The sequence below is a fragment of the Manis javanica genome, chromosome 8, assembly GCF_040802235.1.
Source record: "Manis javanica isolate MJ-LG chromosome 8, MJ_LKY, whole genome shotgun sequence".
Classification (NCBI taxonomy): Eukaryota; Metazoa; Chordata; class Mammalia; order Pholidota; family Manidae; genus Manis; species Manis javanica.
Genome location: NC_133163.1, coordinates 59,503,839 through 59,522,389, shown reverse-complemented (window position 1 = coordinate 59,522,389; position 18,551 = coordinate 59,503,839). Strand labels below are relative to the sequence as shown.

At 35.2% G+C, this 18,551-nt stretch overlaps 1 protein-coding gene across 16 annotated transcripts in view; it reads left to right on the top strand.

The window, feature by feature from the left end:
* Window positions 1-13,690, top strand: part of MIA2 (MIA SH3 domain ER export factor 2) — a 105,890-nt gene extending 92,200 nt beyond the window's left edge. For all 16 annotated transcript variants that reach the window (XM_073211311.1, XM_073211304.1, XM_073211308.1 and 13 more), the window contains 4 exons: window positions 6,408-6,530; window positions 11,060-11,118; window positions 11,802-12,036; window positions 13,117-13,690. In XM_073211311.1, the coding sequence (XP_073067412.1) occupies window positions 6,408-6,530; window positions 11,060-11,118; window positions 11,802-12,036; window positions 13,117-13,283 (584 nt within the window). In that variant the 3' untranslated portion in view covers window positions 13,284-13,690. The remainder of the gene's footprint in view (window positions 1-6,407; window positions 6,531-11,059; window positions 11,119-11,801; window positions 12,037-13,116) is intronic.
* Window positions 13,691-18,551: the final 4,861 nt, after the last annotated feature.

The window sequence follows — 18,551 nt, the reverse complement described above, 5'->3', positions numbered from 1 at the left end:
GTAAATGTTGACACAAGTAAGCTGTGGGAAGTTGTGTAATACCCTTAGCAACCACTGAAAAGTCTTTTTAAAGAGATACACTCCAAAACACTGTAGGTCGGATTCAGTAAAATGCAGTTCTAAAAAATGTCTAAGTAACCCACAGGAATGCAGGAAAAGGAAAATAGTAAAGTAAACAGAAGGAACAAATAGAAAAAAAAAATAGGGCAGACTTAAGCCCTAACTTAACAGTAATTACATTAAATGTAAATTGTCTAACATCAGCCTTTAAAAGACAGATTGTCAGAATGGATTAAAAACACATCCATGACTCAACTATCTGTTGCCTATACAAAACTCATTCAAATATAACTGTAGGTAGGTAGTTTGAAAGCAAAAGGATGGAAGAAGATAGACTATGCAAACATTAATCAAAAGAAAGCAGGAGTGGCTGTATTAAAATCAGATAAAGTAGACTTCAGAGCAAAGAAAATTACCAGGGACAGAGAAAGACATTATATAATGATGAAAATCATTGTAATGATAAAAAGGATCAAGAAGACATAGCAAATCCCAAATGTGTTATATGCCAAACGACAGAGCTACAAAGCATTTGAAGCAGAGTGATAGAACTGAAAGGAGAAACACACAAATGCACAGTTAGAGTTAGAGACTTCAGTGCCTCTCTCAGTTGATAGAAAACTAGACAGACAGTTCACCAAGGATATTCGAAGAAATGAACGGTAGAAGAATCAACCAACGGGGCATAATTTGTCTTTGTAGATTGTGTTACCTAATGGCTGCAGAATAAACATGATACTCAAGCCCCAACTGAACATTTCCCAAGTTGGGTCATAGCCTGGGCCATGAGACAAACCCCAACTAATTGAAAAAGAATTGAAATTGTGTAGTTTGTTCTCTGGCCACAGTGGAATCAAACTAGAAATAATGAACTATTGATACATGCAGCAATTTGGATAGATCTCAAGGGCACTGTGTTGAGTGGGAAAAAAAATCTTGGAAGATCAGATACTATATGATACTGTATGATTCCATGTATAATGCTCTTGAAATAACAAAATTATAGAAATGGAAAACAGATTAGTGGTTGCCCTAGGTTAAGGATAAGTAGGAGGAATGTAACTACACAGAGTAGACTGAGGGATGTCTTTTCAGTTAGTCTGCTTGAGCGCCATGGTGGTTACAGGAATCTACATACCATAAAATGGCAAGAATGCTACATATGCATTGTACAAATGTTGGTTTCCCGGTTGTTGCACTATAGTTATGAAAGATGTAAACATTGGGGAAAACTAGATAAAGGGTATGTATTATTTTTACAGCTTTTGGGAATCTTCATTCTAAGATCAAAAGTGAAAAGGCACCCTTTTTATTGATACAATACACATATAAGAAAGTGCAGGTATCCTTAAGTAACTTGATTTTTTCCACAATTTGAGCACACTAGCATTCAGATCAAGAGACAGTTTTCAGTTTATTTTTATTCATCTTATGAATTTAGATAGAAATCTTTACAATTTTAGCAGGAAAAAAGGTTCTTGATAATATAAATAAGTTATTAATAATTACATATCATGTATAGTAATCAGAATTAGAACTTTAGCAGGAATATATTCTGGAAATAACCAGCCCACTATAAGCTCTTAATAAATACTAAACTGTGACAAATATCTAAGCAATGAGATACACCTTGCTCCGTGCTTCATTCCGTGAGAAATGTGACTTCATTCTGTGAGTCTCATCCTTGTTGCTGAAGGATAGGAATAGAAAAGCAAAAACATGTAAGTGCTTTTCTAAGCTTCCCTTTGAATCAGGCAGAACAGTGAATATTTGACTGACCAAAAGCAAGTCATATGACAGAATTTAGAATCAGTGGACAGGAAATATAGTCCACCTCTTGAAGAGAAGGATTCAGGGAGGGGTAAAGAATTGAAATCATGAATGCAGTCTGCTAGAGGGATTATACTTTTATAATGTGTTTTCATTTGTTATAATAACTGTTTAAAAAGTGTATGTGTGTACTAGAATATTCTTAGATTTAGAATTACTCTTTGGAGGAAAAGAATATAAAGTTTTTTGTTTAGCTTTTCTAATGAATGGCTTCTAAGTAACTGCCTTGCTTTTTCTGCACTTGCTCTTGTTTACAAAGCTGTGCATATTAAACAATTCTGAAGAGTAATAGTTTAAGCAAGATTTTAGAAAATCATTGAGTACTAACCTGAACTCCCATATTTAGTAGTTATACATGTTAAGATATATGTATATTGAAATATTTTTATGCCTTATTTAAACTGTAATTAGTAACACATTTCAACAATACTAGTAACTAGTCATTCAAATACGAAAAGTAATGCTAGAATTTAAATGATAGCTTTTTGACTGTGGGAATGAATCTGCAGAATTCTTGGTTTAGCCTGTTATTTGATGAGAATTGAGAATTATATCTACAGGGAAGTTAGAAATAATTTATAGTACAGATATTATTCATAGTAATGATTCATCATATGTAAATGATTACATTCATGAACCTAACAAGAATGATAGTAATTGTCTCTAAGTTCATGTAAATATGTTATTTTGGTAGTATTTTACTTAAAAAAAGAAGTATAAGAAAACCACAGATACTTTAATGAAGCGAAGTTTCAGTTTTTATCACTTTTTTTTATACTGGTATTGATCTCTCACTGTTCCTCTTGATATTTTAGTGCTCTAACTTCAATAACCTATTCCTGTGTCTAGCTCTACCATCTCCTTTTCTAACAGGGAATAGTAATAGCAAATAAGAAAGAATCTTAATTCGCAGCAGGTTTCATGATACCTAGAATAGAGAGATATGAATAAAGGGGAATTCTGTCATGTCCCCTCCTTGTGTTTTTTTGAACTTAGGTATTCTAGTTTTAATTGTTGAAAGAGCAGGGAGTGTGTATATGGATTCTGTCATTTTTGTCATTAGGCAATTTTACTGATTTGGATAATACATTTTATGTAAGGGGTAACGGAGACTTAGCAGTTATGTCTTGGTGGTATTATGAATTAAGTCTGGTCTTCACCCTGGCATGTTTCAAAACTTGCTTTTATCCCTTTTTCTAGAAGAGCTGAGCAAATAAGAAACATGTACAGCCAAGTTGATGAGGACAGTTTTAAATTTTACTTTGAGAAACAAAAGCAGGCTCAGCAGGTGAGAACACTTGGGATAGCTTTAGAAACACAAGCATAGATTTTGACTTTACTGGTTCTTCTTTGTAGACATTTATGCAGACCATGGTCCTGCAGTTTGAGCATTCTTTCAGATGAGCCATTGATAGAATTATAATTTGTCTTAGTTTAGGACCATTTTGATCTTTTTGTTGAGATTTTAGAGACTTCATAAACTTAGTAAGGTGTCCTAAAATCTTCAGCAATGCTTTTATCCTTTTAGAGGATGATATTTACTTAAAAATTTTGGGTTTGCACTTTTTTGGGAGTGTATGCCTCTTGTCTCATTTACATCTTCTTGTATAATGGCCCTCTATAAGTTTTAATGATTATTATTTGATAAGTTACTGCTATATATATTTAATAAACTTTAAAAATCTGTGATTTTTCAGTCTTCTTAAAAAGAATAGATTGAGAAGAGATAAGGATTTTTGAAAAATTTTGCTTTCAGTAAATGTGAGAGATGAGGTAGTCGGAGGAAGAGGGGTTTTTGTTTTCTTAAAAAAGAATTACAACATGTTTATTTGCTGATGGTAATAATCCAATATGGAAGGAGAAATTGATTATGTATAGTTTTAAAAGTGAAACCCCTGAGTAGTAAACAAAAAGGATGAGATTCAGAGTGTAATTGAGAAATCAGATAGGAATTGAGTCACTTTATCCATTGTATAAAAAGAAGGAAGGCAGAGCAAGTGCGCGCAGATGTAGAGATTGGTGAGGGTAAGTGAGGTCATCCAGTTGCATCGGTGTTCTTGACAGGGCGAAGATCCTTAACTTGGGATGGGAGGTGAGGGGACTGACAGGGATTTGAAGAGACAGAAAAAGGTATATACTATAGCCATTTAGGAGACGAAAGGAACTAATATCAGTGAAGTATAGTATGAGTACAGGGCAGTATTAAACATCTATTTGAAAATTAGGGTCATAAATTTGAGACCAGTAAATGCTATATTTTTAATATAGTTTATAATTATAAAAAATGTCATTACAATTGCTTTGGGGTGCTTACTTTGTTCCAGGCATTATGTTAAGTGTTTTTATTTTCATTCTAACACTCTTAAGAGTGATATTCTCATTTTAGAGGTGAAGTAATAAAGACACATAATGTAGTAAAATCCCATATATTACTTTTTCAGAATTTACATGTTAATACTTGCTGCAGGTGTGTGTGTGCCTGCATGTGTGTGTATGTATGTGTGAATGTGTACATAGAATATAAGAAAAAATAGCACAGTATATAAATGATTTGAAGTCTATTCTGTTTCCTTTTTTTTTTGGAGAGTAAGGCAGAGGCTTTTATTTAGAGATAAAGCAAAAGGACAAAGCTCCTGGCTCATGCCAGGAGGGGACAAGAAAGTCCCCTATTCTGTTTTTTGGGGCCATTACCTTCTTTCTCCCAGAGGCAACTACTTGTGAGTTTAGTATGTATGTAAACTTACAATCCAAATATGATTACCAAAAAAGCTATATTTCTGTTTTATCAAGTTTCTTTATCACCAGTATGTTCTTGAGTTCTTTCCATTTTTATATACATAAAGTTTATAACTTTATTCAATACATAAATATACCACAGTGTATCCGCTCTCCTTTGATGAGCATTGAGGGTGTGTCCAGTGTTTCACCACTACTAGCACTGCCGCAGTTAAACCCTTTTGTACATGTGTTCTTTAGAGATGAGTCCAGGAAGTGAAATTGCCAGGTAATAGGATGCGCATATTTTCAGTTTTCCTCAAGAATGGCTATGCAAGAAGTATTTGAGAGTAACAGTTTCTCCAATACTTGATGTTAAACTTTCTTGAATGTTTGCAGCCATATTTTTTATCTCATTTTTCTTTGAAATTTGATTATTAGTGAGCTCTGGCATCTTTTCTGAGGTTGTTGATATTGTAGGGGTATATTTTAGAAACAAAATAATGATATAGTATCTTGAAACTTTGTTAAGAAGAGTTGGGAGATTAACATTTCCCAGTTTTTACCCCCTTGCCCAACTCTGCCTTTTATTTAATCCCATGTTTAAAGTAGAAGGGAAAACTCAATTTAGATCTGAGTGGTTGGTACTGGCCTTTTCTTCCATTTGGCTGACTTCAGACCTACTAAGACAACTCTTTGGTAAGGTTCTGAAGGGGGGAAGAAGTAAGCCTTTGAGACTGGTTGGATCTTTATCTCCTAAGTCACATCCCTTGACCCTTAGGAGCTCATTTAATATATATTGACTCTGGTTGATGCCAGGTGGTTTCCTTGGTTTTATGTGTAAAAGTGTGTCAGTAGGATTCCATATGGCTGATTCAGATGAGGAGTCCGACATACTCAGTATTGTAGAGAGTTCATATTATAGGCCATTTTCTAGGATAGTCATGGAAGGCATTTTGGGGCTGTTTATCCCCATCTATAAGGAGAGGAGAGAGTCACATATTTCACCCCCTTTGGCCCTCCCCATTTTTTTGGAGTTGGCGTATGCATACCACATCTATCAAGGTCTGCTGTCACCCATCAAAGATGATAGACTACCTGTATTTTTTCAAGAACAATGACTTCTATAAAGACCCAGAAATGACCATTTTGTCAACATAAATGACCCATGGGGACAAAAGAGGGTGGCTGTAGAAGCATCTCAGTTAATGTCTGTACTAAAACTTGTCTATTCAGATGTCCTTAATCTGAGCATTGTGAACCTTCCATTTATCACTGAGTCCGAGATCTTCCCCTTTAGTTTTAGAGATATTAAAGTTACCGATGGGTTACTGATAACCTCTGAATTATCCTTTTTCTGCTCTGGTGACTATTTTTTAAAAATCATTGTTCTGCAAAATTTCTTGATATGCTTACAACATACTCTATTTTTTCTTTCTTTGCTGGTAGCTGTCTACTCAGACTCTTTTATAATATACTGATGTATCCACCTCCTTACACTATTAAAATTGAAAGTTAAATGAATGTATATAACAAAATTCTATCCATATATTCTAATTTAGGTAGTAATTGAAACTTTCAAAATCCAGAGTAGCATATTATACTTCTTACTACAAAAGTATTTAAAGTTATTTCCTTTGGTAAAATATGTAATTTTCTTCAAGTTATTTACTATCGTTTACCAAGAATGTAGGTCAGAGTCTTTTAGGAAGCAAGAGAAATGTCTGCATTCACTGTATTAAACTTAAGTGAACCTGATTTACTTTTATACTAATAAAATATTTTAAAAACTTGTTTTCTAGGTCAACCATATCCTGATGCAACTTTTCCTTCACAAAGGCAAGACAAATTTTATTCCAATTCTGGTAGACTCTCTGGACCAGCAGAACTTAGAAGTTTTAATATGTCAGCTTTGGATAAAGTGGGTAAGAAATACTTTGTGTGTGTGGTGTATGTGATTTTTTAATAATGGTAGTGCGCCAAAGAACTGAAAGCTGAGTAAAGGACTGATGTAATTGCTATCTCTGGTAGCTCTTAAGGCCAGAATCTCTTACTTGGAAACTTCTTGGTTGTATGTGTCTTGTTATGTTGTGCACGCCTGCGGTGCCTACATAGGCGGTGGTGGTGGGTGTGGATATCATGGTGATGGTTTACTCTGTGTACCTGTGATGGTACATGTTACTCAGTACTTTGAAGTTTTTCCAGCCCGTTTACGTGTATCCCATTCAGTAATCAGGGAAACTAGGCTAGTGTGAATGTGTTTGTGAAAATTCACCAAAATAATAATTTGGGTGTCTGCTCTCTTGCTGGTTTTTACCTTATTTAAATTTTTCATACTTAGTTTTAACTAACATTTATTGAGCAACTTAATATTTTTCAGGCACTCTTCCTTAAACTACCTCATAGCAATTCACTGAAGTTGAGAAATATGTATATCTAATCGATCAATCAGAAGTACATAACATTAAGAATATAAAAAGGTTAAAAAATAAGTAGAGAATTAAAATAAATTTGTTGGTTAAAAACTTTCCTTAAGAAAGGGTATATACTGCGGAGGGGTCGTTATCTGGTTGAATATATGTTATATTAGAAAAATCAATCTTTTTTGAATAATAAAGAAGTAGGCCTATGTTCTGGATTTGTGTTATGTTATAATTAACTTAATTCTTTCTGTTTGACTTTTTTGAAATTGTATTTCCCCATTAATTCAGGTTTAATGGGATGAAAGTGTATGTGTGATTGAACACCTTTATAAACTAATGCTATTTAAAATTTTTTACATGACCATGTTTTTCATAATTGTACAATATCCAATTAGATTTTTTTTAAGTGCCTACTTTTTAGAAGGTGCCCTGCGTGACATAGCAGATAATATTATGAGGTATAGTTTCTGCCTATAAGACACTAATGATTAAATAGGAGAAGAAGACAAATATTCATCTTTAATACTGGTCTGAATAGTAAGTCCCATTAGAGAATAGGCTGTGTTCATAGAAAGGAACTGTCATCTATTTAAAATATCAAGGAAAATGCCCATGAAGGCAGTGTCATCTGAGCTGCTTTTGAGGGAATTGAAAAATTAGTTTGGAGATGGAGGTCTGTGCAAAAATCATGAACAGCATATGCAAAAACAGAAAATAGACAACATGAGTCATTATGGGTAATGACTGTAAAATTGAGATATTAATCACTTGGCAAGGTCTTATGAGGGTTAAATGAGTTAATGTGTGTGGAAGTGTTTTGTAAATAGAAAAGTTCTGTGTAAGTGTAATATATTACTAGTGTGTCAATATGGGCTATACACATGAAGGGGAATGGCGAGTGATGTAGTTGAAACACATTGACTAGTACTAGTGCTCAGTGAACATTTATGGAATGAAAATGAATTATCTGGTTTTATCTTCATGAACCTATGAAATAGACACTATCATCTTCCCTTCATAGATGAGGAAACCAAGGCTCAAAAAGATGCCAAGTTGGAAGTATCAGAGGCAGGATTTGAGCCCATGTCTGTCTGACTCCAGAGCCATGGCCTTGATCTCTATATTTTATTGAAATGGGAGGGCAGTGGAACCAGCCACCGATGCACTAAATGTCTATAGAGCACTTACTGTGTGCTGGGCGTTCCGGTGGTTGCTGTCTTCCAGTGGTGACTAGGAGCACAGCGTTCTTACACCTTGAAGCTGGTCAGGGCCTGCAGGCAGTTGCGCTACATAGTGACAAAAGTAATGAGTATAAAGTGTTACAGGAGCATGTGGGACACTCACCAAGTATTGGTGTTTTGAGTGTGGAATAGTCAAGAAAATCTTGGAGGACATATAACCTGAGAATTAAGGGAGGAATTAGCTGGATCCACAATAATGGTGAGAATGTTCTAGGAGAAGAGAATGACATCTTTAAAGATTTAGAGTTAAGATCTAGTGAACTGTGGTTGCAGCATGGGAGTGTGAGTCAGGGAGTTAAAGCAAGTAGTGAAAAGGTAAGCAGTGCAGAGTTCTCAGGGCCCTGCAAACCTCTTCAGAAATTTGGCCCTTACTTTCAAGGTATTGGGAACATATTAAAGGATTTTAAACCGAGAAATAATATAATGAGATCTGCATGTTAGAGAAATTACTGTGGTTGTGTTATGGTGAATAGATTGGAGGGAGTGGTCAAGATTGAGGACAGGGTAACTTTTTAGGAGATCATGACAGTGAATGATGGTGGTAATTAGCAGAGGGGATAGATAGATAGATGTGAGCAGATGTAGAGAAAATAGAATTGGGAGGATTCAGGATTGCAGGCGTGGGGAGAGAAGGGGAGGAAGGAGTCTTGGCTGATGCCCAGGTTCCTAGCTGTGGCACGTGGGCCATTCATTGTTCTGAGAAAAGGAACTGCAGACAGTTTGGTTGCAAGGATTCTAATACTTACAAAATTAGCACTTGTGAGACACTTGCATGAATATTCAAGTAGGCAGTTCAGGCTTTGACATCCTAGGAGAAATACCTAGATCTGAATTACACATCTGGAAGTCACCAGTAGTATATACCAAATAAAACTGTGGGAATGGATGGGATTTCTCAAGGAGAGAAAGAGAAGAGAATAGGGCCAAGGGTGGAACTCTGAGGAGACTATCATTTAAGGACAGAGGTAGTAAGAGCCTACCACAGACTAAGGAGCACCTAGAAAGGAGAGATAGAAGGAAGGGTGCCATTACAGAGATGAAGGCTGAGAATTTAAAGAGGGAAGGAAGTGTTCAACAATAGCAAGAAATAATACAAAATAAAGACTTTAAATATCTATTTTAATTTAGCCAAAAAGGAGACTTTTTGATCTTGGGGAAATTATTTCAGTGAAACAGTGGGTGTTGCATAGAAAGTGCAGTAAAATGAAGACAAAATGAGAGGAATTTGGAATAATATATACAGAACAATTCTTGATTATGAAAGAAAGAGGTAGCTCTAGGGGGATTCTCTTTTTCTGTGTCATTTTTAAAAAGTAGTTGGGAGACAGACTTCAAGAAGGGACTAGGGGTTACCAAAGGGGAGGGGTGGGAGAGGGCAGGTGGGGAGGGAGGGAGAGGGGGATGGAGGGGTATTATGATTAGTATACATGGTGTGTGTGGGGGTCATGGGGAAGACAGTGTAGCACAGAGAAGACAAGTAGTGACTCTGGCATCTTACTATGCTGAGGGACAGTGACTGCAATGGATTTGAGCCCATTGGGGGGGACTTGATAATATGGGTAAATGTAGGAACCACATTATTTTTCATGTGAAACCTCCATAAGAGTGTACATCAATAATACCTTAATTTAAAAAAAGGTAGTTGGGAGAGACTTGGTGATAGGACGTGTCTGTCAGGAAGAGCCCTGGGAGCTCTGTGAGGAGGGTTCTGAGCTCAGAATCAGGGTCACAGGTTGTCTCAAAGGGTCTTTTTCCATGATAATAGGAGGAAAGATTATAGTTGCTGATACATTTATGTGATGGTTACAAAAAATAAGAGCATTTCTAAATAATTGGTTTTGTAGGTTTGAGGAGAATGGAGGTTTGAAATAGCCGAGGATAGAACTGGCTTAGGAGACAGGGAAAAGGCTAGGCAGTGTGCTGTTTAAAGTTTGGCTGCAGATCCGGCAGCCTGGGGCAGTGCCAGTCTACACGGCTCTGTGTTTCATTTCACCTCCAGAAGTGGTAAGTGGTTCGGGTCTCGGCACAGTGGAAGCAGAGTGTTGGATCGCTGTCTAAAGATAGCACCGAAGTGTTGTCGTGGGAAATGGCCAGCAGGGCAAGGAATTGATGACTGGCTGACGTGATGGACTTTGTAGTCCAGTTAATGAGGGTAGGAATTGAAGAAGGGAGGAATCTGCGTGCTATCCGAGGGCTGGAAGCTTCAGTGACACCCAGGGACGGGTGGAGTGAGAGTCAGCCAGTCAGTCCGAAAGCTAGGGAGATAGGCCGCTGTGGTCAGAGAGGGTTGTTTAGATTTGCCTTCTCAGAAACTGAGCAGTTCTTGATGATAACAATGTCCAGGAACGTTTATTTAGAAACAATGCCTAAAATCAAATGCTGGTCTATGTTATCTGATGGGGGAATAAGGAAGGAAGGATGAGAGGAAGGAAAATGATGAGGGAAGGAAGGTGGGAGGGAGATAAGAAAATAAGGAAGTAAGGGAGGAGCGAGAGAGGTGCTCCCCCTAAAAGTCTCCTTGCAAGGCTGCTTGCAGCAGGTTGCCTAGAACCCGACTAGGAAACTCAGTGCCCCATGCCTTTGCACAACCTTGAGTCAGCCAAAATTTCCGGGGACCTCAAACTGGTCTTGGGGTCCTAAAATAGGATGCTGACAGGTTGCTGGTATCAAGCTGGTTTATGCACCAACTGGGGGAGTGGAAAAATATCAATGTCCTTTGTAATCTGGATATATTCTAGGAATGGAGTGAGAAATCATGTATATTTTATGGTTCTTAACTTTTATGTCTAGATGGGCCACTACCTTCTGAAATGGAATCCAGTAGAAATGATAGCAAAGGTGATGTTGCTGTAAGTATTGAAAGTGGAATTTTGTCCATGTATTCAGGAGCTTTCTAATCTGTTGGTTTGCTGTAATAGGAATTTAGCTAGCAGTCTAGCTTTTGATGATATAAAGCTGCTTTTCTCATTTTGATGATATAAAGCTGCTAGTCTCAACCTAGACTAGAGGCTTGAGTTAGTTTGCTATAGTTAAACAAGAATTTGTATTTTCTCCCTTGGATTTTTTATTTGAATGTTTTAATAATATATTATTTAACAAATATGATATATTTGTTATGATGTGTACATACATACAAATATGTAAATATATGTATTTGTTACTGTGTTTATAATTTCAGTTTTGGTCACTCTATAGTATGTTGAAAATATAAATATAAATATTTCTTTTTTTTGGAATATGCTTGATAAAAGAATGTGTATTTTGGTGCTCTTGGACTATTCCTGTGTTTTATCTTTAGCCAGAATATTACTTTGTTGTTTAAAGCTGTTTTCTATTAATAAAATGTTTGTGATAGTAAAAATCCACTTGCTGTATGTAGAAAACTGAATCTTTGTGAGGAGCTTTTAAAGACTATCATAGACTGCTTTCTGCGTAGGTGCCATCATGCTTTCTTTAGAACCTAAGATTTTCAGAACAACAATTGCAGATTTGCTGTTGTTTTAATGACTGCCATAATCTCAATTTGTTATAGAATTTAAATGTGCCTGATTCATCTCTCCCTGCTGAAAGTGAAGCAACTGGCCCTGGATTTGTTCCTCCACCTCTTGCTCCAATCAGAGGTCCGTTGTTTCCAGTGGATACAAGGGGCCCGTTCATGAGAAGAGGTCCTTCTTTTCCTCCACCTCTTCCAGGAAGCGTATATGGACCATCCCGAGGTTATTTTCCATCAAGGGATTTTCCTGGCCCACCACGTCCTCCATTTCTAAGTATGCTTTTTTTTAAAAAACTAAATATGTGTTTTATAGAGTAAATCAGAGAGATTAATTCTACTTTCTGTTCATATAGTAATACAGTGCAAGAAAATTTTTCTCATGTTTTGTGAGTGTACCATTACTTTTCCAATATGGGAAGGCAGCTAGCCATTGGTACACTGTAAGGAGGCTTCAGTTTGATTCATCTTAATAATGTGGAATTATTCCTGTATTTCAGTAGTCAAGAAAGTCTTCAGCTTTTTGCAGCAGTCTTATGTTAAGACTAAAATTGTTTGATAGAAACTGGTTACTGCATCAGTTAGTAAAAATAATCACAGTATGTATCTCACTATTAAAATTACTGGCCAAAATATTTTTTAAGAAATCTTTTTCATAAGTAGTTCCCTTGTAATCCTACTTATTTAAAAACTAAAGTATTTATCATATTTGGACTAACTGTTGAACTCATTAAAATTTTCATAGACTTACATAAAAAAAGGAATAATTGATTGTATTTATATCTATACATTGCCAATTAGAACTATAAGTTTCTACAGAATAAATACATAGTTACCACACACTAGGCAGAGGCCTATTACTTGTCTAATGAGGTCATTCCTTCCCTTATCTCTCTTTGTTTATAAAGTTTAAGATGAATTTAAATGAACTTTTTGGGGGAATTTCAAGGTGATGTTTGATATATTTATAAATGTTTTAGTATAATATCAAAAAAGAATTGGGAATTACTGAACTGAATATAAGTCCGGTGACAATTATGTTACATGAAAGCTTTTTTTAAAGTTAAAGTAAGTTTTGTATACTTTGAAATAATTCCTCTCCTTTTTAACAAGTGTTAAGATGTTAGATTTTCATAGGATAAAAGCTGTCTAAATTAATGATATTCCCTTTAGTCATGTGTAATTGAAGAGAGTATATTTTCTTCAAGGTTGTAAAAATTCATTTTTTTAGATTAAGGATTTATTCTGCCATCAGTTTTTAAGTATAATAGATACTGAAAGTTATAAGCTACTATATTAGGGCTGCAGAATAGGTTCTTAAAGTTAAAAAATGTCTTTTATCAATCTCTTTGAACAGTGAGAAATACCTACCCACCAAGAGGTTTTCCTCCTTATCTTCCCCCAAGAGCTGGATTTGTGCCCCCTCCCCCACCTCCTGAAAGTAGCAGTGCGTTCCCAGCAGGGTTGACTCGGCCTTCGCATGAGCCAGCTGCTGAACATCCAGAACCACAAACAGAAACTTGACAATATTTTTGGTCTCTCTTCAAAAGTAATTTTGACTTCTCTCTCATTTTCAGTTAAGTAACTGCTGTTACTTAAGTGATTATACTTTTGCTCAAATTGAAGCTTAATGAAATTTATAATTCTCAGGATAGTATTTTGTAAATAAAGATGATTTAAATATGAATCTTATGAGTAAATTATTTCCATTTTATTTTATTCAAGATGGTATAATTATTTTAATTTGATTAACTAATCCACTATCTCATGAACAATAATAGGAATTTGATATATGTAATCTTTCAGTTGGGGATGTTTTAAATCCCAAAAGGCTGTTTGTGTCTTTATGCTCAAGAACTGTATTTACTATGGTTGTAGACAAATGTGAAAATAAATTTATGCTTAATTAAATAAATATTAATTGATTTAAAGACTTGTTTGGCATTGATAATAATAATAATAAAATCATCTAGTTTTTCCATAAATATGGCTCCATTAGTTAGTTTTTTACTTCTTCCAGTAGATTTGAGGATCAAAATTAAAGTTTTATATGGATCTTTCCCTTTCATTTATTGTACAAATATGTGCCCTCTTTCTTGCACAAGTAGATATGAATGACCAAAGCAACCAATTAACATACTTTTAAAAGTCAAAGTTGTTTATATTTTAAGGAAAACCAGAATATTTTCTAATGGCAAATTTCAGATTTTGGATCATCTTAGCTCATTCACTAGTTTCCTCTACAATTTTATTTCTCTCTGTTCATTTGTAAGATATTTACTGTTTTTAGAGGGGAGTGTTCGATTTACTGTAGGAGAAGTGTATTCAGGCAATGTGTCATCATTTTGAGCTTTGGACTCAGTATCTATAGAATGTTTCTCTAACTCCAGTTTGTATTCTATTATTAGTCTTTTTGCACATTAATATAATTATGAAAGGAAAGGCAATTAAGTGTAGCTAATAAAATATTACAATACTTAGGTTGAGAACTTGGTTGTTTTTAGTTGTTTACTTGGATATTGTCTTCAATGCCGAAAGACATAATTTAAATATTCTTGAACACAGCAGTGATGCATTATTATTGGAACACTTCATGCCAGTGTTTCCCGACATGTTCTTTGGAACACTCTTCTTGTGAGTTATTTCCACTCTTTTCATTGTTACCCCCCCACCCCTTAGAAAAAAAGGCGAAAAAGAGAAAGGCTCCATGTGAAATGCTTGGATAAAATATTAAGTAGAATGGGAACTGTAAAGGTATCATTACAGTTGGTGTTTAAAAACCAGATTTCAAGGGGAAATATAAACTCCTTTATAATGAAGAAGAGAAACAGGAATGGAGCGATACAGAACATTCCAGTCAAGACAGAATTTGTTGTTTGCCCTCAGGTCGGGGAGAATTGGCTCATGAGAGAAGAGAAGGAGAGCGGAGAATACAGATCAAACATGATAGAGAGAGTGGTAATCAACTGAGGAGGCAGAACCATAGAGGAGGCAGGGAAGACATTGGATGAGAGCAGGTGGGAGACAGGAAGACCAGATGTGAGCTGAGTAGGTTAAGGTACTTTGTGGTTCTAGAATAAATGAACGTATTTAGCTTTAAAAAATATTCTTCTTAAAGTCATAGAACCAAATGGAAATAAATTATAGTATTTAATTAAATAATAGTATGTATTTTAATAGTAATTAAAATAATAGTATTTTAGGATGAATAGCAAGTTTTTCCCATTTACTCATTTCCCTGGTTCTATTTCCTAGTTTCTCTTTTAGCTCTTTTTCCATATTTTATTCTGTGATTGTAGAATTTTAGATCTCATACCTCTAATCCCTAATTAGATTATATTACATGTGTGATTTATTAAATATATCAGTTGGGGTATTGATTCCTTGAGATGAAAAATTAGAGGACTTAACATGTATACTATTCCCATCCCCATTTTCCTTTGCTCTTTATATTTGATATTTATCTCAATTAAACTTTTCAATTGTTACCTTTGTAATTTGAATATATTTAAACCTCTGTTAGTGCTCCTTCTCTGTATTCCACCTTCCCTTATCCCCTACCCTGGCCAAAATCCTGTTCTCTTGGGTATACATTTATGTTTTCAAGATTGCTAATAATTATGCCTATAAGCAATAACCTCTCTTCTAGGTCCGTAGTGGATTTAAAATTCAAAAATCAATAAATACAATTTACATTATCATCATTTAAATATTATTCACTGTCAGGCCAAATCATATACTAAGTTTATATTTCCTTCTCTATGAACCGCAGTGTCATAATTCCTGGGTCATTCTGAAGAGAATGTTCTTAAACATCAAGGTCAGATGAGTATTTTTTTTTATCTTGCTCTGTCTTCCTGCATTTACCCATAATAGTAAAAAATAATAGTCACATTTTGGTTAGCTTTATACCTAAGCCAAGTATACAAACCCCTTTTCCACTTTTCTAGTGTGTTTTTTCTGCCCCCACCCAAAATTATTTATCATTATCATGCCCTAATTAAAAAAAAAAGTCTCTGTTGGATGTATTATTTATTTATTTGTTTGTTTATTTTTGTTGAAGACTTGTAAGCCTTTGTTCTTGCTGCAAACCAGACTGGCTGCTCTCTAGACCTTTGAACAGAAACTGTCTTTTTAATGACTTCTTGGGATTGTTTCTGTTTCATAGATCCTCTATCTTGTTGGGTTTTATTTATTTTTTTTAGGTCTTTGTTTTACTAGAGTTTACTCTTAATTTCCTAAGAAAGAATATAGAGAATGTAAAATTTATGAATCCTTGGATGTTTGGAAAATTTCAATCCTCCCATCCCCTTTCTTAGTTTATGTGGGTCAGAGTTTTGAATATATTATTCTTTTAGTATCAATTAATATAAATATATTGTTCTTTAATATTCATTTTTGTTGATAAGAAGTGTGAAGGGAATTTGATTCTGTTGTCTGTAGATAGCCTGATTTTTTTCCTATAGAAATGTAAGATTTTATTTTTGGTGTTCTAAAAATCAGTTTGATGTGTCCTCATGTGAGATTCTTTTCATTCACTTTTGAGTTATGTCAGATTCTTTGAGAAGCAGATTCCAAAATGGAATTAGATACTGAAGAGATTTATTGAGGGAGACACCTGGGAAGGCTTAAGGGGAGAGAGCCTTCAGACTGACTCAGATCGCTCTCTGTGAAAGGACAGAGGATAGGAAGGAAGACTGGATAGAAAGAGCCTCAGATTGCTGGGCAGCTCGGCAGCAGCCTGAGCTGGGCAGAGGCAATCCTCAGGGCAAAGATGGCCTGTTGGAGGATCTCTCATTGGGTAGGAATGGCTCTACTCCAGTAGCCCTGTGTGCTCTGTCCTTGGCTGGGAGCGGACCCCAGGGAGAACCTGGTCTTGGCATGAATGCTGCATGTGCAGCAGCAGTTGGAGGTTGCCGATAACTATATTCCTTGCAACAGTCTGTCTCTTGAAGGGAGATAGGATGGGTATACTCTTGTCTGTCACATTGTTAGGCACTTAAACTCTGAAGAGCTGTGTCTTAAAACTCTGGGAAATTCTTTTTTCTCTTTGGTAAATTTTTGCTACTTTTTCTCTCATACTTTTCACCTTTTTTTTGTTGTTGTGGAAAATTTTCTCAACTCTATATTCCAGTCACTCACATAAAGTTTTTATTTTCAGCAATCATGTTTAATCTTTAAAAGCTTTTTTTAAAATTATACTTTGTTCCTTTTTCATAGATCCTATCTTTTTTGTAAGGATAAAATATACTGAACTAGATGGCTCTTACTCTTCTGGCTTGGGTTAAAGTCCCATTTCCGAACCAGTCCTTTGTGGCTGGGACATGAAATCAGAAGCTATCTCCTATAGTTGAGCAGGGTAATCCCAACCTGAATTTGTGGAATAAAATTCTTATAAGAAGGGTTCTTTTATCAGAAAGCAGAAATAGTAGGGTCCATTACACACAAGAACAATCTTATTCCTCTTTTCCTAGAAAGCTAGGGTTTTTGTTTTAAGGTTTCCAGCTTGCTTGTGTAAACTCGACTTTGTGTGAAAATGTAAAAAAAAAAATTCATGCAGAATAAATATGAAATATCATTTTTTAGATTTAAAAAATTGTTTTGGGAATAGTTCCTGTGTCAAGGAGCTATGGCTTATAAGGGAATACAGCATAGTGTGTATGCAGCATAATAGTATGATGTGGTTGACAGAACAGATTAAAGATTTATATAATGTTCAGTATCCAAATTAGATTTAGCAGTTTTTGGATAATTTTGTTCTCTTCTGAATGCCATGTTAAATGTGGCTTTACATTCTGTCATCTTAGTAAATTTTAATGATTTGAGGATATGTTTAGTTGAGAGATCTAAGAGTGTAGAAAGGGGAAATATACTTTAAAAAGGATCTTAAAACCTGATAAAAGCTTGCACTGATGCAGTGGAGCAGAAAGAAGTCCTAAGGACTGATGTTTAGTGTGTAAATGGGTACAGAGACTCTATACAAAGCTAGGGCTAAACACTGAATATAAAGATCTTAGAAGACTCACTTTAGAAGATTCAGAAGCTACACTGTAGTACCGCTTCCTCTAGTGATGACTTGTGCATGCCCATACTTCCCACCGTAACTGAGGTCATGATAAAAAATAAGTGTGCTCTGAGGGAAAACCAGGAGATACAACAGGAAAATTAGCAACCCAAGTCACTAAATTGAGATAATAATCTGAATGAGGTTATGAAGTATATTTTTTAAATAACTTGCGAGAGAAAAGAAAGAATGAAAGCCACAAAGAACAGGACAGTATGAACAAGGTCAAGGCCTAATTGTAAAGAATCAAGTAGAATATCTAGAAATGAAAAAACAAGTCACTGGAAAAGCAAAACTCAAGGGATGAATTAAATTAGCAGATTGGACCTAGGTAAAATGAGAAAAAAAATATGGATCTGAGGAAATTACCACAATATAGTGCAGAGATAAAGAGATAGAAATTATGAAAGAGAGGTTAAAGGACATGGAGGATGTAAGGAAAAGCCCAGCAGGAGACTAGTGTGAGTTGCAGAGGGAGAGACTGGAACAAAGGCAACATTCAAAGAAATAGCTGAGAATTTCCCTGAATTGATAGGAGGCATAATTTCTCAGACTGAGGAAGCACTCTAAAGTCCAAAGCAGATTAATAAAAGCATACCTATATCTAAACATATCATTGGGAATATGTGGAATATTAAGGAAATAAAATTCTAAAAGTAAGCAGTGACGAAGATAAATTACCTTATAAACAATCAACAGACTGATAGTAGCCTTCTTGGTTATTGTAC